General features: G+C 34.7%; 1 protein-coding gene and 1 long non-coding RNA gene across 3 annotated transcripts; one reads left to right on the top strand and one right to left on the bottom strand.

Moving 5' to 3' along the window:
* The first annotated feature begins 4,454 nt into the window (after positions 1 to 4,454).
* Positions 4,455 to 15,484, top strand: LOC112034622 (ABC transporter B family member 2). The gene is made up of 12 exons (XM_024067443.2): positions 4,455 to 4,850; positions 5,129 to 5,183; positions 5,332 to 5,507; positions 7,378 to 7,578; positions 9,362 to 9,621; positions 10,636 to 11,176; positions 11,752 to 12,131; positions 12,482 to 12,879; positions 13,333 to 13,574; positions 13,654 to 13,901; positions 14,229 to 14,641; positions 14,738 to 15,484. The coding sequence occupies exons 1-12, from the start codon at positions 4,572 to 4,574 to the stop codon at positions 15,280 to 15,282; spliced, it is 3,738 nt and encodes a 1,245-aa protein (XP_023923211.2). The 5' UTR covers positions 4,455 to 4,571; the 3' UTR covers positions 15,283 to 15,484.
* LOC136061739 (uncharacterized) lies at positions 13,812 to 20,953 on the bottom strand. 2 transcript variants are annotated; one of them, XR_010623590.1, is made up of 3 exons: positions 18,498 to 20,953; positions 14,905 to 15,138; positions 13,812 to 13,915 (listed from the first exon to the last, which is right to left on the bottom strand). It is a non-coding gene; the product is annotated as an uncharacterized LOC136061739 (long non-coding RNA). The 2 variants fall into 2 exon arrangements; XR_010623589.1 differs by lacking the exon at positions 13,812 to 13,915 and having other exon boundaries at positions 14,661 to 15,138.
* Positions 20,954 to 21,869: the final 916 nt, after the last annotated feature.

The raw sequence follows: 21,869 nt of genomic DNA, 5'->3' as shown, positions 1-21,869 counted from the left end.
TTCCCCCAGCTCTTTTACAAGTGTACCCAACTCATCCAAAGTCTCCACATGTGCAATGGTCATGAAAGCGGAGTAATTTCCTTCTCCGTCACAGCCATCTTCAGAGTCAGAATTTGATGAATCAGCATCACTCAAAGTTGTGGCATAGACCTTTCCTTTTGTCTTCAAATAATTGGGACATTCCTTTTTGAAGTGTCCATGTCCATTACACTCGAAACACACAATGTCCGAGGAAGATTGAGACTCCTTCCCTTCTTTCCTCGTGAACTCTTTCCTATCACCTCTTGAAGATGAAAATTTCCTATCATTGAATGGTTTTCCACTGTTCTTCATCTTCAGGAATTTTCGGAAGTTTTTCGCCAGATATGCTACTTCCTTCTCCACTCCATCTTCTTCTGAAATATCATGAGATGCTACTCTCTCATCAATTGTTTTAAGAGCAAGTGATTTGCTCTTCTTCTGTGAGGGCAGGGACAATTCATATGTCTGCAGAGAACCAACCAGCTCTTGAACCTTGATGTCGTCAAGATCCTTGCTCTCTTCAATGGCTGTAACTTTGGGCCGGAAAGTTTCTGGTAGTGACCGGAGGATCTTCCTTACAATCTTTGAGTCCTCCGTCTTTTCTCCCAAGTTAAATTTACCAACAACCACTTCGTTCAGTTTGCTATAAAATGAATCAAACGACTCTTCCTCACTCATTTTTAACTCCTCAAAGCGAGTGGTCAGCATTTGAAGTTTTGTGTCCTTCACTTTCTTAGTTCCCTCATAGGTTGTCTCCAGAATTTCCCATGCTTCCTTAGCAATGGAGATGTGAGAAATCCGGTGGAATTCTTCTGGAGAAACACCGCAGAAGATAGCATTCAATGCCTTGCTATTTGCATTTGCTGCTGCAAGAGCATCCTTATCCCAATTTGCCTTAGGAGCCTCCGGTTTAGTCCAACCTATATCAACTGCATCCCACACAGTCTCATCCATAGAACACAAAAACGCCCTCATTCGGACTTTCCAAAATGCATAATTATTTCCATCAAAAAATTGTGGAACATTGAGAGATTGAGACCTATCCATCTCACAAAGGGGTCAAGGATCACACTCAGGTATTAAAACCACAACAAGTGCACCCGCTCTGATACCAATTGAAAGTTCAATAAGGGTATACAACACCTTTGAACGTTTAGACCCCAAATAACACAAATACCAATTCAAGCTTTATATCAAACAATTTATGTGCGGAATATGATAACAAGCTTATAACAGAATTGATAGAACAATCTAAGCCAAATATAAACACATCCACAGCAGTAAATATAAGGCAAAGGTAAAGGGAAAGAAGATGCAAACACACGGACAACACACGATGTGTTATCGAAGAGGAAACCGAAGTCCTCGGCGTAAAACCTCTCCGCCACCCTCCAAGCGGTCAAATAATCCACTAAAGAATGTAGTTGGGATACATGAACAGCAGAAGACCCTCCAAGCCTAATCTACCCAAGTACCTAAGCCCTCCAAGCTTCTTGCTCCAACGAGGTTACGCCGAACCTATTTCTTCTCTAGCTTCCCGGATTCCGCTACTTGACCATAGCATCAACCAATGTATATTGGTTCCTTTCCAAACTGCTTCCCAAAGCAGCAAATGGACCTTCTCACAGACGTGGGTGTGGTGAGACAAGGGTTTGGTAAATGGCCTCTCAAGGGTATGACAATGGAGAGGAAGAGAGTAGAGGAATTTGTAGAGTCTCTTTAGATGAAGATTGGGGATGAATCAATCTTGTATTTCTCTAGGGTTTTCTCTCACAAAATTCTCTCTAGAAGCTCTCTCAAAATGATGGGTATAAGGGTGTATATATAGTAGGGTGAGAAGGGAATGCAAAACGTCAGTTTTTGCCAAACAGGGCAAGTTGGCGACTTGAACTCGGGGCTTGGCCAAGTCGCGAAATCAAGTCGCGACGTAACGGCCTGGCCAGACTGGAACTTTTGTCCTGTAGCGTGACAGCTGGCGCGACCCTTCAGCTTCCCAGTGTACCTCTCACGTGACTGCATTTCGCGGCTTGCCAGTCGCGAACCACCCGCGAGTCCTAGTCGCGAACCACCCGCGAGACTCTGTTTTTCTTGCACACTCTTGAGCTTTTCTTCATATCTTCTCACACACTACCCTTACAATTTTCCCACCTAAATACAGGGTTACTAAGTGCTAAATTACAAGTAAATTGGTCACGGAATAAAGCCAATTAGATGGTTGATTAAATTCAACCTTACAGTAATGAATTTTTTTTCTCAGAACCCATATAATTTCTCCTCTTATTCACCATTCCACAACCACATCTAAACACAGCTCAAATATTACTCCAAATATTACCCATTTGAAGACCCAAAGCTCTAATAAGTTTACAGTAAACATCTCTAGCTTTATCAAAGTGAAGACCCAAAACTAAGACCTAAAAACATTTCACAACAATCACCATTCCACAACCACAATCACCATTCATGTTCACAAACAACAACAGCATAGTCCTCATCCAAAACAATCTGTACAAAATGAGAACGGTCTCTATTCAAACTTAGACAAATCATCCTACCACAGAGAACAAATCTCAAACAAGAAAAAAAGAAAAAAATGAAAAAAAAATTAACATCAAGCAGAAAATTGACATCAAGCATTTAGAAACAAAAATTAGCAAAAAAATTAACTCAAAAGGAGGAAAAAAAAACTGGAAGTGTTGCGAATTGAAGCGTCGCCAGCGATCGAGAGCTGAAGCGTCACGATCGGATGTTGCGAAGGATGAAGCGTCACTGGCTATCGAGAGCTGAAGTGTCACAATTGGAACTGAAGCATCGCCGGCGTCTGAATCGTTGCGATCGAGAGTTGAAGCGTCACCGGCATCTGAATCGTCGTGATCAGAAGCGAGCTAAAGCGTCGCGATTGTGAGCTGAAGCGTCGCCAGCGTCTAAGGTGAAGTGTCACAATTAGGATCAGCGACGATGACAACAGCATGTTGGGTTTTAGGAGAGGATGGGCTGGGTTTCTTTTGGGAACGAAGAAGGCAACGAATTCTTGTGTGTGTTATGAAGGAATTGGAAAATAAAACTCTGAGTTAGTTTTAGTGGCTTTAGCGATGAATTCTTTTCCATCGCCAATGCTCATTTCGTTGTCGCAAAAGGTATTTTTTTTTTTAATGTTTTTTAGTGACAAATGTCAGTTTCATCACTAAAGAACCCAAGCTTTGTTAAACTTTAGAGACGAAATTCATATCTCGTCACTAAAGCATACTTTTAGTGACGAAATGTGATTTCATCGCTAAAAACATATAAGTGTAAAACTATTATTGTTTTTAGTCTAAAGCATACTTTTAGTGATGAAATGTGATTTCGTCGCGAAAAACATATAAGTGCAAAACCTTTATTTTTTTAGTGATGACTATTTTTTGTCACTAATTCTTACTTATAGCGACAAAAGTATTTTCGTTACTAAAACTATTCACAGCAATATTTACAGTGACAAAATATTTCGTCACTAAAAATTTCAACTTTTAGTGCTGAAATATTTCGTCCCTATAGATTAATTAAGTTGGTGCCAAAGTTTCCCTCCATTGGCGCTTATTTTTCAGATCACAATAGCGATGAAATTTATTTTTCGTCGTTAAATGTAATAATTTTTTTCATTATTAGTGACGAAATTCATATTTCGTCACTAAAGCTGTATTTTTAGTGATGAAAAATATTTTCTCACTAATTTTCGTCACTAAAAATATATTTTGTTGTATTGATATCTTGTTTGTTATTTTATTTTTTATTTTATTTTTCTTTCTCTTGTAGATTGTGACAATGCAACAAGGCAAGCACCGAAATTCACTAAAATATTAGCATGATCCAACTGCCAGCCTCAATGCATTTAAATTGAGGATGTGACATACACCTGTTTCAAGGGAAAAAATTAACGTGAGAGAGACAGAGAGATAGAGACTTAAAATCTAAAAGAAATTAGCCTTTCCAATATCTCAAGAGACTGCCTATCCGGTGTATTACGATGGCGAAGAAAGTAACTCCAAACTATAACTTTTGTGGATTCTAGTTAATTTAATTGATAAATTTTTTTTTCATTAAATAAAAATTTGGAATTTGAACCCTGTTTAAACTAATTGGTATTTTAGGCCTAATGATAAAAAGTAATTATCATAAAACATGCCTCATTTGTTAAAATTCTATCATATTGAAAATAATAAATTAAAATAAGACATTCACAAGTTAATGGAGTACCTATTATGGTCAATTGTCAAACAGCCAGATTAAAAGTTGCACTTAATGGCCTATCTAGTTCTTTTTTCTTTGGTATCTTAATGACACATCTGTTTAACTGTTTTCATACTCGAGCTTTTTTTTCTTTTTTTTTTTCGTTGTAATTTAATGTACCTCCCAACTCCCTAGCTACCACCCTATCCTCCTCATATTATTGATCTCCTAGACTTTGAGGACCATTGTTACTTCTCATCCTCAAAAATACATTCACTCTTCATGAGTTTCAGTCATTCTTAACACTTTCTTTTCTTTCACACACCTTTTCTTTTGGGGCCAAAATGACAGACCCAGGTTCAATCTCGGGCAAGAGTGATGCCAATGATATGAAGAAGAAGAAGATGGAGAAAGGAGAGGGAAAGAGGCAGAATAAAGTCTCACTGCTAAAACTTTTTGCATTTGCCGACTTTTATGATTACATTCTAATGGCAATCGGATCAGTTGGTGCATGTATTCATGGTGCTTCAGTACCTGTATTCTTTATTTTCTTTGGAAAGTTGATAAATATTATTGGTATGGCTTACCTCTTCCCAAAAGAAGCTTCCCACAAAGTTGCTAAGGTATATATATGAAAGCTAGTTTATAAACATTATCTATCTATATATCTTGAGTTTGCATGCATCAATATGGGCACTCTTTGTATTTATTTTTTATTTTTTTCTACAAGGGACTTCCCTAATCACTAGTGGAAAGAATTAATTGGTCTTTTCCAATACTATTTGTTTATAAATTGTTATAAGAGGGATAAAACTCTGTCCATCAAAAGTTGGAGTGTGAAAGTTAATGACACATTTTAATTATTAAAGCTTATTTTATTCAATGTTTTTTTTTTTGGCAGTATTCCTTGGATTTTGTATATCTCAGCGTAGCTATATTGTTTTCCTCATGGATAGGTATGTGATAAAAATCTTATCTTTTCAGTCAATTATTTACTCTTCTTACAATATACACATGTGAAAGACAATGTTTTTATTGCAATTACATAATTTTCGTTGGGATTATATAAGGAAATGCTTTAATTAATTATGATGATTTTTTCAGAGGTGGCTTGTTGGATGCATACTGGAGAAAGGCAAGCAGCAAAGATGAGGATGGCATATTTGAGGGCCATGTTAAATCAAGATATTAGTCTCTTTGACACTGAAGCTTCTACTGGAGAGGTTATTGCTGCAATTACGAGTGATATTATAATTGTTCAAGATGCCCTTTCAGAGAAGGTATAAATGGAATTTTTTTTTTTTTAATAAAAGAAATTTCCAGAGTAGCAAATATTGCTCTTGCATTAAAAAATGTCTTCATATTGGTGTCCTTTTGCATTAAAAGTTTCAACTTTTATCATTATTATTAAAGGGTGTTTGCAAATAGGTTTTCTAGATCACCCTTTTTTCTACAGTGTCTTAATGGGTCAAGGAACAAATTTATTTCACTTCACGCTTCTTGACCAAAAATGTCTCAATGGTATTAATTTTTTTTTTCTCTTCTTCCTTTATAGAGAAATTAATGCATGCAATTAATTTTTTTCACAATCTGAATGGCAGATTTCTTGATTCTCAAAAAAAAAAAAAAACAAAAAAAGAATGGCAGATTTCTTTTTCTTTTTAAATTAAGGTTAAATAAACTATCAAATAGACAATTGCTTATTTTTCTCTTTTATTTATTTATTTCTAAATTACTCCTTTTAGTATATATGGAAAAGCCAAAACTGAGTAAAACACAACAAAAAAGGGGGTTAAAACTTAAAAGAGCATAAGACAAGGTGTTATTTAAATAAAGAGTACTGGTTCAATGTGCGACCCAACGTGGGTTGAATTGAATTGAATTGTTTTAAGTATTTCAATGTGAGACCCAATTTTGAAGTAAATGCAATATTAAGTGGCATTTATAGTCAGTTGGGTTAGTTGTGCTGCTGCTTGTGGGGTTCAAAAGGCTTTTGCCAGCTGGACCGAAAATTAATACTGCAGCTGTAAAACCTTCACCTATGCATCGTTTTCTTTTCTTTTCTTTCCTCTTTTTTTATTTTAATTTTTTAATTTTATTAATATAATGGGATCATTTTCATTTAGCTTAATCAAAAGGTTCCAATAAGAAATTAACTTTAATTTTTATAGGATTTCTTTGTTTGGCAAAAAAATGTGAAATCTTTCAATTGGAAATTTGAAACTATTTTACCTTTTTTTCCCCAGTGAAATTTAAAGTTAAAAATTATTCTTTAAATTACAAATTATTGAGTATAATTAGGTGCTTATTTCTATTGCTCCAACTAAATGACCTTTTACTTTGATCTTATGATTTATGCTAAACAAGAATATCATAAATTTCATTTTATGAACCATCAACTTTTGCTTCTAAAAAACTTATACAATTTAAAAATATCCGTTAACATGAACTTCTAAATAAATAGCTACACTTACACTAATTTTGGGCTAATTTCAAAATGAAGTAATTAATATTTACACCAATTTAGCCAGCATCCACCAAACTTCCCTCAGTAAATCAGTATCTCTTCATCTCTCTCTTTTTTTTTCTTTTTCTTTTTGATCCAGTATCTCTTTATCTCTAGTAGTACTATAATTCATCATAACATAACTTGGGCGGACTGGACAGGACAGGAAAAGTTGCTGAATTTTAATAACACGTTGGACTGTGTGCCAAAGTGATGGATAAATTGTAAATTTTGTGTCCAAAGAATGATTTTGTGGGAGGCTTTTATTTTTTCAATATTGATGCTTAATTTAAAAGTTGATTTTAGGGGCTTCATCTTTCAATTTATAGCATAATCATGCTAATTTTTCTCTTTTAAAACAGGTCTGAGAAATCCATCTTGAATTAATATTTGCCATGCATGGTGGGTGAACCAAACTACTTGAAATCATATCCAAATTTATTGTGACCCCGATCCAATTAAAAACTGCTCTGATTGCCATGGCCCATGAATGGTGTTGGTTCTGTATCATCCATAGTATCAGTTTGTATAGAAAATTAGAAACATCAATTTTTTTTTTTTTTTAATATCTTCTTCCCATTACAAATTTATTTATAAAATGAAATGATATATGTCTGAAACTTAAATGTTGGTGGGTGATGCAGGTTGGGAACTTCATGCACTACATAAGTCGGTTCCTAGTAGGGTTCACTGTTGGATTTGTTAAGGTCTGGCAAATCTCTCTGGTAACACTGTCAATTGTGCCCTTAATTGCCATAGCTGGTGGCCTCTATGCCTGGGTAGCAACTGGTCTCATTGCCAGAGTTCGAAAATCCTATGTCAAGGCCGGTGAGATTGCTGAAGAGGTCAGCTCAGTCTCTCTTTCGTGGACCTATATTGTTATCATAAAATTGACCAAAACCCACCATATGATGGCTCCATTTGAAAATAGCTATATCTTGATTATATGGGCATCATTCTCCCACACTTCTTATTGTACATCGTCCGTGGTCACATCACTTAAAAAAAATAGACATCGAGTATGAAATTATGTTGTGTATATAGAATGTGAGAGAGTAATAATCGTATATATATTGGAATGTTAAAGATCGCATTCGGTGTCTAAAGTATACTTTTACATGTTCTGAAAGAAATGATTGATAGGCAATCTTATCCTTAAATTTTATTTATTTATATATTTTTTGTTGGAGAGGCTGATTCTTGGTCTTGAACCCCCAATTTTTGTTTTGGAACATAGCTTAAATTTATTTAGGGCACGTTTTGTATGTGGTGAAAGATAGAAATGGCTATTTAGTTAGAATTTGGTAGCAGGAATAGTTTTTTTTTTTTTTTTTGAGAAACAAACACATACATAAAAGGGAGAGGAAAATGGGTTCTAACATAAAGGTATACTACAACTTCACTCAAAAGTCATGGATTAAGGGAGAGTGTGGTAAGTTATACTACACACAATACACTCTCTTTTATTCCTTAGGTGTAACAACTTTTGACATTAATATATTTTCAAAAATATAAACCCTTCATATATATCATCTTTTACAAAATTTCTATTCATAACAACTAATTTTACAACAAAACCTATGAATAGTATAAAATATTTATTTCTTGTAATAAAAATAATTATTCCTGTCATAATCTCCATTTAGTGTAGTGTACTCTTAGTAAGTGTGCATTTGGATGGGCTTATTTTCTTCACTTTAGTTTGTTTATTGTGTAAAAGTATGACTGCACCTTAAAAAATGTGATGCTTTTACAAAACTGAAAATTATATTTTGTTTTGCGGTGAAAATAAGCTCATCCAAATGAACCTCTAACTCGTAAGAAGGTGAATTTTGTTTCTAACTATCATCATAAGATTTGATTGGAAAACTGACACATGCAGTCTCTTTTTTTGATGTTGCGTAACTCTCAGGTAATTGGAAATGTTAGAACAGTCCAAGCATTTGCAGGAGAAGAGAGAGCAGTGAGATCATATAAGACAGCTCTGACGAATACATACAAGTATTTTTTTTTTTTTTTTTTTTTTTTTTTTTTTTTGTTGAGAAACAAACACATACACAAAAGGGAGAGGAAAATGGGTTCTAATATAAAGGTACACCACAACTCCACTCAAAAGCCATGGTAACTTTTAAGGGAGAGTAGGGTAAGTTATACTACACATAATACACTTTCTTTTATTTTTTAGGTGTAACAACTTTTGACATTAATATATTTTCAAAAATATAAACCCTTTATATATATATCATCTTTTACAAAATTTCTATTCATAACAACTAATTTTACAACAAAACCTATGAATAGTATAAATTATTTTATTTCTTGTAATAAAAATGATTATTCCTATCCTAATTTTCATTTAGTGTAGTGTACTCTTAGTAAGTGTGCATTTGAATGGGCTTATTTTCTTCACTTTGGTTCGTTTATTGTGTAAAAGTATGACTGCACCTTAAAAAATGTGATGCTTTTACAAAACTGAAAATTATATTTTGTTTTGCGGTGAAAATAAGCTCATCCAAATGAACCTCTAACTCGTAAGAAGGTGAATTTTGTTTCTAACTATCATCATAAGATTTGATTGGAAAACTGACACATGCAGTCTCTCTTTTTTTGATGTTGCGTAACTCTCAGGTAATTGGAAATGTTAGAACAGTCCAAGCATTTGCAGGAGAAGAGAGAGCAGTGAGATCATATAAGACAGCTCTGACGAATACATACAAGTATGGGAAAAAAGGAGGATTAGCCAAGGGGCTAGGACTAGGCTCCATGCATTGTGTCCTTTTCCTATCATGGTCATTGCTTGTTTGGTTCACTAGTGTTGTTGTCCACAAGAACATATCGAATGGAGGGGAGTCTTTCACCACCATGCTCAATGTTGTTATAGCTGGCCTGTAAGTCCTTACTTTTCTTGCTTAACTTGCATTCCAGGAATTTGAATTATTTCCTTGCGTTTGACATAGCATTTTATCAATTTTATTTTTTTATTCACATCTGATTTGTATAGTTACCTGCATTTGGAAATCAAATTCTTCCTTTATCTTACCTTGCATTTGCATTATAAATTATTTTGCTGTGATGTTAGAAGTAGAGATGAGTTCACTTTGATGGGTATGAAGATTCAATCCTTGCCTTTTGGCATGTCCTATGAAGAGTTAAAATTTTAAACTTGGTGGTAGGCTGCCACCCATACCATCCGATAAAAGTTCCAAGTAGGGAATATATGAATTTGGAAGCTAGGAAAAATCAGCATGTAATAGATATGGAAATCATAGGGAATCTGAAGCAAAATGTTTGAAATAATCCAGTAGTAATTTGGAAAGTTTTCATTTAAAAATTCAATGATAATTTTGAGGTGTGACCATAATGAATTAGAAGAATGTCAAAGCATATGTTGTTAATTAAGAATTATTCTGGTAAAAGTGAAGACTTCATCAGCTATTTAGAAGTTTTATTCACGTTAAAAAAGATTTGTTTTATATCAGAGTAGTACACTAGTACTTTTTAGCTTTTACAATTATAGCAAAAAAGAAAGAAAGATTGTAATAACGAGTTTGGGGTATCACTCAACTTACTAAAACTTAGTTTTCAGGGACCATTTATTACTGCTAAAATCTTTAAGACTCTGAAATACAATGAAATTGTATGAATAAGAAAGGACAGTTAGTGAGACCAAGTGCTTTATATCTTCTTACTCACAACATAGTCTATTAATGTCATGATATTCTGTGTACACTTAACTCCTACCGATTCCACTTCATTGCAAAATTATTTTTGAAATGGTACTTCTCCCTAGTGTTTGAAACTTGCTGGTTGCTTGAATAACGATCATCATTTGACTTGTTATCAAAGTGCCATCAAAATTCCATGAAACAACAATCATATTATCTGCTTTTATTGCTTATCAGGTCACTGGGGCAGGCAGCACCAGATATCACTGCCTTTATCCGAGCTAAGGCAGCTGCCTATCCCATATTTGAGATGATAGAGCGGGATACAAAGAGCAATACCATCACCAAAACTGGGAGGAAACTGGACAAACTAGAGGGGCATATTCAATTTAAGGATGTGTCTTTTAGTTATCCATCTCGTCCTGATGTAGTAATCTTTAATAAGCTGTGTCTTGATATCCCTTCTGGTAAGATTGTAGCCCTAGTGGGAGGAAGTGGGTCTGGAAAGAGTACGGTAATATCTTTGATTGAACGCTTCTATGAGCCCCTTTCTGGAGAGATACTATTAGATGGTCACAATATCCGAGTGCTCGACCTCAAGTGGCTCAGGCAACAAATTGGCTTGGTCAACCAGGAGCCTGCTCTTTTTGCTACAAGCATTAGGGAGAACATACTCTATGGAAAAGATGATGCCACCCTTGAAGAGCTCACACGTGCAGCTAAACTTTCAGAGGCTCTCTCTTTTATAAGCAACCTCCCTGAGAGATTTGAAACTCAGGTATGGACTTGTTATATTGCTGTTCAGAACGAAGGGGTACTGACAAACAAATGTATTCCTGTATTATGGAAATTTAGAAGAAAAGGAAATAACTTATGACTTGAGCCTGCTTAGAATGTTTTATGAAAGCTGATTTCCTTCCCCACCTCCCCCCCCCCCTCCCCAACCCCTTGCCCCCCTTTTTTTTCTCTTTTGAAACAATTTTCAACCATGAGTGGTAGCGTAGTAGATGAAAGTTAATGAAAACTTGATATCATGGAACTTATAAAGCTATGCAATTCTGTTTCTGTTTCTTGATTTCCATGATTATTGAAATTCAAATGGAGGATATAAAAAATGTGAACCTGAAGTACATAGCCTGTGAGTATCAATTTGAAAAATACACTTTTTTAAAGATGGAAGTAGTTCCTACATGCTTCTCTAATTAATTGCCTCAAAAGATACTTGGTAGAGATTTTATGGCAAAAATCTGACAGATAAGTAGTTAGTACTCCATGGAATTCTCATAGAGAGTGAGGAAATAAACTCTTAGTGAACATCTATTGCAAAGAGTAATTTTAAGTGCTAATTTGCAGGTTGGTGAGAGAGGTATACAACTATCAGGTGGACAAAAGCAAAGGATTGCAATTTCACGTGCAATTGTGAAGAATCCATCAATACTTCTACTGGATGAAGCTACAAGTGCATTGGATGCAGAGTCTGAGAAGAGTGTGCAGGAGGCACTTGATCGTGTCATGGTTGGTCGAACAACTGTAGTGGTGGCCCATCGGCTTTCTACCATTAGAAATGCAGATGTGATCGCTGTTGTGGAAGGAGGGAAGATAGTAGAAACTGGGAATCATGAAGAGCTAATTTCGAATCCAAATAGTGCCTATGCATCACTAATTCAACTTCAGGAGTCAAGTTCTCTGCAACGCTACCCCTCACTGGGTCCTAACTTGGGACGGCTACCAAGGTACTTCATTCACACTATAACACTAACAATTTTGTCTATCTCATTAATGTACTCAAATTCCAATCAGCTGAAATGTGTTTGTTTTATACACGAATGATAATGAGTTTGACAAAGGCTTCAGAAATCCTTTTTCTTCAGTGGTTACATGTGATCCCATCATAGGTCAGAGATAATGCCCTTTGAAAATATGAGAATATGTTTTTCTTCAATCATGAAACATTTGGAGGTGAAAACAAAATAAAATTTCATTCTACAAGAAAGTGTTGCTCCATAATTAAAAGATTGAAATGGAAAAACGTTTATTTGCATAACCTGTCAATGACAATCATTTCTAATAATTTTATTTGCAGCATAAGCTACTCAAGAGAACTTTCCCACACTACAACAAGCTTTGGTGGTAGTTTTCGTTCTGATAAAGAATCTATTGGGGTGGAAACTGTTACAGTGAAACGTGTTTCTGCTAGAAGAATGTATTCCATGATCGGCCCAGACTGGATTTATGGAGCGGTTGGCACCATATGTGCATTTATAGCTGGAGCTCAGATGCCTCTTTTTGCTCTCGGGGTGTCTCAAGCACTTGTTGCCTTTTACATGGATTGGGACACAACACGTCATGAGGTCAAGAAGATTGCATTCTTATTCTGTGGGGCAGCAGTTATAACAGTCATAGTTCATGCAATTGAGCATCTCTGTTTTGGAATCATGGGAGAGCGACTCACTCTTCGTGTGCGGGAGAAGATGTTTTCAGGTGAGTTCTGATAATACAACTGTTATTCCTCTTGCCATTGTTCCTGTTGAAGTTGCCACATGGAAATGGAATTATTTAATTTAATTTTTCTGATTTCTTCTTACTTCTTGAGGACAAGTGGATGTATTTATTTCCTCCATCCTATTCTTGCATTCATTAAGATATTTTCAATGCTAACCGGCTAAAGTTCTTTGATTTGAAGAGTCACTATGTGTTTTTCAAGGATGAATCCATATGTTATTATTTTTTGAACTTTCTAACAACCAAGTGGAAGTTTGGGGCCCAATTGACTCCTATATGGCTAAATCTTTACACATTAGTATTTTGTTATTTCACCAAGATTTGGGGGTCAATGGTTTTTGCCCTCTTCTGCTTATATTTTTATTTAATCAAGATTTAAATTCGATTGTTTTCAGTCTGTCTACTTAAGTTTTCTCCTGTGTTTGATTGCAGCCATTTTAAGTAATGAGATTGGGTGGTTTGATGACGCAAACAACACAAGTTCTATGCTTTCATCGCGTCTAGAAAGTGATGCAACTCTGTTACGAAATATAGTTGTTGATCGCAATACAATTCTTTTACAGAATGTAGGATTGGTTGTCACCTCATTTATCATTGCCTTCATCTTGAACTGGAGGATCACACTTGTTGTCTTGGCCACATACCCTTTGATCATTAGTGGTCACATCAGCGAGGTATCCTATTAGTCCTATTTTTATTTTAATCAGTAGTAAAAGTAAGGCACTCTTAGAAACTTTTTCCCTATTGTTTCAGAAACTTTTCATGCAAGGCTATGGTGGCAACTTAAGCAAAGCCTATCTGAAAGCTAACATGCTAGCTGGGGAGGCTGTGTCTAACATCCGAACTGTTGCTGCATTTTGTGCTGAAAACAAGATCCTTGACCTTTACGCTCGTGAACTTGTTGAGCCTTCCAGGCTTTCATTTAGTCGTGGTCAGATAGCTGGCATATTTTATGGCATATCCCAGTTCTTCATCTTCTCATCCTATGGCTTGGCCTTATGGTATGTGGCTTTAGCTTCATTAGGTCCCACAAAAAAAAAAAAAAAGAATGTAGTCAGTACATTTGTTTTTTCAACATTCCGATACATTTATGCTATTTTAAGGTGTCCTGCAACACCTTGAAATATATGAACTGCAAACAGGTCTCAGTGTGCAAAGAATGCCTGAAAATACACCAGGAATGAAGAAAATGCAATAGTAGTTTTCTTCTTACATAAGATTATAGGCTATATTAAAATAATTTCTCTCATTGCCTTAATATATATGGCCTGGTTGAAGACTTCAAATTGTATTCAGTGCTTAGTTTTGTTTTTGTTTGACTCTCTCAGGTATGGTTCTGTTTTGATGGGGAAGGGGCTTGCTAGCTTCAAATCTGTCATGAAATCTTTTATGGTTTTGATTGTGACAGCATTAGCCATGGGTGAGACATTAGCATTGGCCCCGGATCTCTTGAAGGGAACCCAAATGGTGGCATCAGTCTTTGATTTGGTAGACAGAAAGACCGAAGTGCGTGGTGATGTTGGGGAAGAGCTAAGGACAGTAGAGGGAACAATTGAGCTAAGGGGTGTCCATTTTAATTACCCTTCAAGGCCAGAAGTTGTGATTTTTAAGGACTTCAACCTAAAAGTTCGTTCAGGCAAGAGTGTGGCATTGGTGGGGCAAAGTGGTTCTGGAAAAAGCTCTGTCATCTCCCTTATTCTGCGATTTTATGATCCCACAGCTGGAAAAGTGATGATAGACGGTAAGGTTATAGGAAAATCTATGAAAAGACACTAGAAATTTGCAATTAATATTTTCTGGTAGGCTGGTCTAACAAGAGTTCATCAAATTCTCGCAGGGAAAGACATCAAGAAACTCAAGCTCAAATCTCTTAGGAAACACATCGGGCTAGTCCAACAAGAACCAGCTCTATTTGCCACATCAATATATGAAAACATTACTTATGGAAAAGAAGGAGCCTCTGAAGGTGAAGTAATTGAAGCAGCTAAGCTTGCTAATGCTCACAGTTTTATCAGTTCGCTTCCTGAGGGCTACTCTACCAAAGTAGGTGAACGGGGAGTGCAACTGTCTGGTGGCCAGAGACAAAGAGTAGCCATTGCCCGAGCTGTTCTAAAGAACCCAGCAATCTTGTTGCTAGATGAAGCCACTAGCGCTTTAGACGTGGAGTCGGAGCGTGTGGTGCAACAAGCTCTGGACCGACTGATGGAGAGCCGAACAACAGTCATGGTGGCACATAGGCTGTCAACAATAAAGAATGCAGACCAAATATCAGTTTTACAAGATGGTAAGATAATAGAGCAAGGCACTCATTCAGCTTTAATAGAGAACAAGAATGGAGCGTACTATAGGTTGATCAACATTCAGCAACAGCAACAGCGATAATACCATAATTAATACCAAATAACACAAATGATTTATGCAGGGTGCTTCCTTATCAACACAGCACACATCTATTAATTTTTTCACTGTATTTTAGTCCCGATATATAAGGACTTAATGTGAATTTGAGTGATTATTTCTATTTGCAAATAATGACAATACATGGAGAATGGTGTACAAGTATATAGTGGCATTTCTCATCTTATTATTTGCTTCTCAATTCTTCTATATGACCTCCGTTTGCATCCCAAAAGTGAAGCACAAGAAAGAAGAATTTGACACTAAAAATTACATTTTACAATATACTACATGTTTAACAGGTTTAACTCTCTGATGCTGCTGTTAAAGGCTTCCGAACAAAACATAGTAATAAAGCTAAATTATACAGTTAATGATGGTCCAAACCCTCCAGTTTTCTGTTTTTATATAGGATAAAGATTATTTGTATTGCCTTCATTTAATGACCTGAGATGATATGTGATTTTTATGTCAGAGTTGACACAACCAATAGCTTCGAAGAACATGAGCTGAACTTCATTTAGAAGTGCTCCAGTCTAACATTTGATAAACGCGGAATTAAATTACGCGTTTCTATGTAACAAAATGTTAATCATAGATTTCAAGCAAAGGGAATGGAAAAATAGGAGATAGAAAATATTTTAGTCTTCCTTAACATGTGTTTAGTTGCGAGAATGAAAAAGTGGAGAGATAATTTTTATTTTTTTTTCAGGTTGAGAAGAAAAAAAAAAAAAAAGAGGATAAAATTTGTAATTTTCTAATTTTTATAAATTTACTCTCATGTTTCTATCTTTTGTTTGGGTTAGAAGAATTTGCAACATGGCAGCTCATGAAGCTGCCAAGTTTGCACTTCAAACCCCTGAGTCTTGTTGTTTTTCATTGGACATCTGCCATTGGTCCTAGTCACCGCTTGTAAGGCAGACTTCCCTCCCTGTTCTTTCCTTTTTTAATACAAAGACATTGAAGTTTAGCAAAAAAAAAAAAAATAAATAAATAAATAAACTTTAATAGTTTGTAAACAACAACAAAAAAGTACATCTATCCAAACGTTACTTGAAGGGAAAAAAAAAAGAACCAAAGTTGGAAGGGAGAAGAGGGGCAAATAGGTAAATTTTCATCTAAGCCCCTCTCTCTCCCTCATTTTCTCCCCAATTTGGGAAGACACCAAAATCACTTAAAATGGTGGGCTTGAGGAGAAAACACTTAGATCCTATCAAAATAACCTATTTCTCCTCCAAACCAAACACAAACTAAGGGAAAAACAATTAAGGAGTTAACTCCAACTCCAGGAAAAATTTCACTATTTAGAATTGAAGTTTACAACTGAGATATACATATGTAGTCTCTACCCTATACATATTTACAAAAGTGACCCCACAATATGCTCCAAGCCGTTTGGACTCTTCAAAACGAAAATGCTTCCACAAATTGCATCCATGACTTCAAAGATCGTCTTGAAAAATTAGTGTTAGTGCAATCCAGTAGGATTGAATAACTTATTTTCCTACAATTCAATTTCAGTTGAGATGATTTATTATAGTTTAGTTCAATTCGAGATGATTTACTTTGGCCTGTTTAAATTTGAGATGATGCACTTCGATTTTATTTTACATCAAGTAGGCACAATAGCTCAACTAACTGAACTAAGCCAATTAGGCACTTAGGATTTCTCATTCCTCTTGTTGTTAATTTGTGCATTTCTCATAAGTCCTATTAAGTTATATATTTAGACTCCAGACCCTAGTCTACGAAGTCTAATAACACTTCTAGCTAGTAACAGTATCTTAAGAACCATCTTGTGATAACAGCAACAACTTTACAACAACAAATTGACATCCATCTCAAATAACCTGAACTAAGAGGCCAAGATTAATCTAAAAATTGGTTTTTGTTCAAACAAGTTGAACGCACCATCTTAAGATTCACTTGTTGAACTCCTGGTATGTGGTTTTAGTGTTTTCTTCTTTATGTTGTATGACAATTCTCTTAAAACCTCTAATTAGTCAACTCTTATGTGCCCTTATACAATTTAGCATGTTGGGTATGATTTCCAGCTCAACAGTTGGCTTAATGGGTTTGGTTAAAAATTGGGTTTCTTGTGTCTCGATCAAGTGAGCCTCAATTGAGGGTGTGTTGAGAGGCCAATCCCAATCGATTCAGACTCAACCAAAGTTGAGTCTAGATTCTAGAGATCTCTCTCTCTTTTAGCTAATTCTTGAACACTTGATCTTGTACTTGTGATTTGACAATTACAACTCAAACAAGATACGCATCATAGAATTTGCCAACACTAAACCAAACATGAATAATCAGGTACCAGATACTTCTAAACATAATTTTAAAAGTGAAATTTGGAAGGTTAAATATGGTGATAAATCAACTTTATGCCATTAATCCTTAGAGACTTGTGGCTCATTAAATTGTTTGATTCTCCGAACAAGAAGAACTTGGATTCAAATCCCCTCAAGAAGAAAATATTAGGATGTTATTAGGTTAGCTATGAAACTTCTTACCAATGTAAATTTAATACCTAGGAGGAAGGAGAGCTTTGTAGTTTTGACATTTGTTCCAGATACTCTGGTTGGAAATTTAACAAACAAATCTTCTGAGTCACTGATTATTATATTACTGGAAAATTATAACTACTATTCTGCTTACCAGATTTATAAATGTATCTAATCAAAGAAACATAGAAACAGTTGTCATAACAATAATACCAGGGAAAAAGGATACATGTCTTGTGATATTTTCCTAGTAACATGATAATTGTTTATCTTATACCGTTAAAGACAATTACAAATGCAATTAGTCATTCAAATTACCATACCAAACACTATAGCATTTTGAAAAAATTAACTTTCAGGAAGCTTCTTGGATGTGAAAGAGATAAGATCTTAGTTATTTCTATCTTCTATTTTCTTTGTTCCTCCTACTCTTGTTAGTATCGGAAGAAACGTGCAAGTGTTAATTTATGACAACAGCAGTCCAAGAGAAGAACCTTTCATGCAAGGAAACCAAGTTTGATAAGTAAAGTACCCTTAGAAACAACATGACATTTATAGTCAACTGGTTATATTCATTGTTCTTTCCAATTCAACCATGGTTTCTTATCATTTTTTTATTCAAAATTTTTTCATACAATAGGCTTGTCAATGAAGGCAATGAGGTAACAAGGTTGAAAAAAGCTTGGCATATCTCACTGTCTTTATCTCGCCCACTTGACCAGTGCTAGTCATGATGTCTTTACCTTTGAAAGCTGTACAAAAAAACCTTGAGATTAGTACCTTATTATAAACAGGTCTAAAGACTCTAAAACAACTAAGATATTCTAGGAATAGTCAAAGATTTTGGGAAATATTTAAGTAACATAACCTAATAATAAGCCCTATTTATTTTTTTTCTTCTTAATTGGTCCAAGAACGAAGTGTACTACACGTGTACAATTGCAAATTAGATTGCTGCCACTTCATCCTAAGATACGCACCTAACTTCTTCTAAATCACATGCGTAGGGTATACTCATATATGTAAAATCTTACATTAAATAATAATGATAAGAGTGAGTAGTTAATATAATATAAATTACACAAATATTCATAAACTTATACTTTATGGTTCGGAGTATGTTTGGTTTTGTTAGAAAGAAATTAGAACAAATTGACCAAGTATCTGTATCTGTAGTATGTTTAACTAGGCTCTGAAAAAGAGCGGTACCAGAGGTCAATATGTACAATTTGGAATGCAAACAAAATCTTTCAAAATTCGAGTTAGCTCTGTGGCATATATTAAAGTTTTTCTCTATTACTTAAAAATTGATCCCGGTTAAGGTTTCAAAAATGAATAAAATGTCAACAGCAAAATACAGCAATGCTAAAGAGTATTCTCTCATTCCTCAATGGCAAAAGGTGATATAATAATTAAAAATATATTCCAAGTTCCAAATATTTGTACTTACATGGGGTAGTGCAGCCTTCCCTGACTATATCAATTTATGTTTAGGTTTACTTAACAGTTTGACAACCATATGATTTGAACTAATTTTATGATTTGCATTGATTCTCATCACATGCATGTTTACCTTTTTGTTTACGATATGTTGAATTGAATAAAATTCAAACTTATTTGGTAAAAATTAAAACGCCTCTTGGCATCCCAGAGGTTAAAAAAAATGTTTTGGTAAATGGAAGATCAACAACGCAATGGGAACGCTGATAGAGCAGTTAGAGACTGCTTTGTTTTATTATGTTCTTTTAAGAAATGTATGAGATTCAGAAATAGTACCATATATCATTTCAAACAATGTCAAAAATAATAAGAAAAAGACAAGAATGATGACCAATACGATGAGAGACTGAGGATTAGAAAAGTGTATTAATTTGAAGAACAAAAATAATTAAGGAGCTTATATTAATTACGTTTATACTGATTTTCCATGAAGCAACATTGGAAAACACCCTCACAATAGAATATCTAAAAGAACATTTGATAATGACGTAATACAGATAAGAAGACAAAGATCAGTGACCATGTTTGTCAATAATATACATGAATTCTCAGTTTTTGCATCATACATTTGTGTTTGTGTGGCACATCATTGTTGTGTCTGCAACTTCAAAGTACTTACGAATTGTCTTGGGCTACCTACTAATGATTGATTATATGTTGATGGCAAACAATGGTCGCTATTTGTAAATCACTTTGGGGGGAAACAATCTTAAGAATTATTTTTATGACAACAAAATAGCATGTTGTACTACTGAGTGGAAAATATTTTGCACCAGAATTTGCTTGTAGTGCTATATATATACGTATACAATTTGCAAGTCCATCTTCCTGTATGCCTCAATTTGAGAGATCCAGGACAAATCAATCTATGACCTGCAATAAACTTAAAAAGACTCTAAACAATTTTCAGAGTCGCTGACTTTTGGTCTTTTGCACATATAACACGAAAGATATGCATGGTCTAAGTGTGCATTTGTTTCCACTTTCTTGAGCCAAAATGCGCTTTTTGAGAGCAAAAAATAAAAGTCAGGCGTTTGGTAATATTTCAAAACATGCTTTCTGTGGGTATATTTTGAAATGCAAAGAATTGAGCCAAAATGTGCGGACAGGTTTGAGGAGTTTTTGCAAACGTCACAGTTGCGTTTTAACTTTACCATTAGAAAGCCACCGATTATTTTCCAAATTGCCCACTATGTTTTCTTAAAAACTCAATTTTACCCTTTGATAAATCAAGGCAGATCGCCATTTGTAGCCCCAGAACCCTTTGATAAATTAATTGTTACAAAGACCACAAAAAAAATAGTGTCTAGCCCAGGGTCAATTCAATAACAAATTTACAAATCAACTAAGGAAAAAGAAAAAAAAAAATCAATCCCATGCAAATCAAGATTCCTCAAAATGCAAAACAAAAAAAAAAAATTGAAATATAGCAAAATCTTCCCTTATGCAGTATCTCCCTTTCGCTTGCTTTGCTTTGATCCATTCTTCAGTCAATGACCCACAATAGCCAAGCGTGAACCCCGATTTAAAAGGTTGTCTCTCTTGCTTTTGTCATCCGTCGGCGATTTTTGAGAGAGAGAGAGAGAGAGAGAGAGAGAGAGAGAGAGAGAGAGAGAGAGAGAGCTCTTGGTATGTTCTGGAAGATCAAGAATAGAGAGAGAGAGAGAGAGAGAGAGAGAGAGAGAGAGAGAGAGCTCTTGGTATGTTCTGGAAGATCAAGAAGAAATGGTGGTTTGGTAGAGAAGAAAAGCAAAAAGAAAAGTCAAAAGTGAAGGTAGAGAGAAGGTAAAGCATATGTGTGTGGAGGAAAAAAATAGAGGAAAAAAGTATAAATAAATGTCTAGATGAAAGAAAAAGAGATAAGAGATAAATAAAATAAAGAATAAGAAATTAAAACTAAGAAATGCTACTATTATATTTTCACAATAAATCTTAAGTGATGGGTTATTACTAATTAATACTAGTGAAAAAAATAATAATTTAAGTGGTGTGTTCAAATTAAAATCAGTAACAACTTATCACATATGATTTTTATGATTTTTTTTTTAGAAATAATTACAATATGCTACTAACTCTGTAGTTCAAACCCTTTTCCCCCTAGACCGCCAAGCACTTTGTGCATAGAGATGTGTCAATTCAGCTACAAGACCTTTAGCTACCAAGTATGATTTGTTATGAAAATATTGTAAAAATGTTGAGAATATGGCACTTCTCATTATCACATTTTTTTGGTTCTTTTACCATACCGATTTTTAAAACCATGATTGTGTTGGTTATACGTGTGGTGTGGGGCAAGGGCATGGACAATTTTTTCTTTTTCTTTTTTAAGTAAGCTTATGAAAAAAATATATATATATTAGAGTAATGCTATCTTTAAAATATTTTTACAACAAATTTTAGTTAACAATAAATTATTATTATTATTATTATTTGCTAGTATTTTTTTTTTTTGAGTAAGTATTATTAAGTAGTTGATTTAAGTATGAAATAAATTTCTTTATATATACGTATTATCCTTTTTGGTAATTTCTAACTCAAATTTTCACTTTTATAAGTGCTAGACAAACA

Source organism: Quercus suber, unplaced genomic scaffold, assembly GCF_002906115.3.
Source record: "Quercus suber isolate HL8 unplaced genomic scaffold, Cork oak 2.0 scaffold_17, whole genome shotgun sequence".
NCBI lineage: Eukaryota > Viridiplantae > Streptophyta > Magnoliopsida > Fagales > Fagaceae > Quercus > Quercus suber.
Note: the sequence above shows the minus strand (reverse complement) of the source record. Positions and strands in the feature narration are given on the sequence as shown.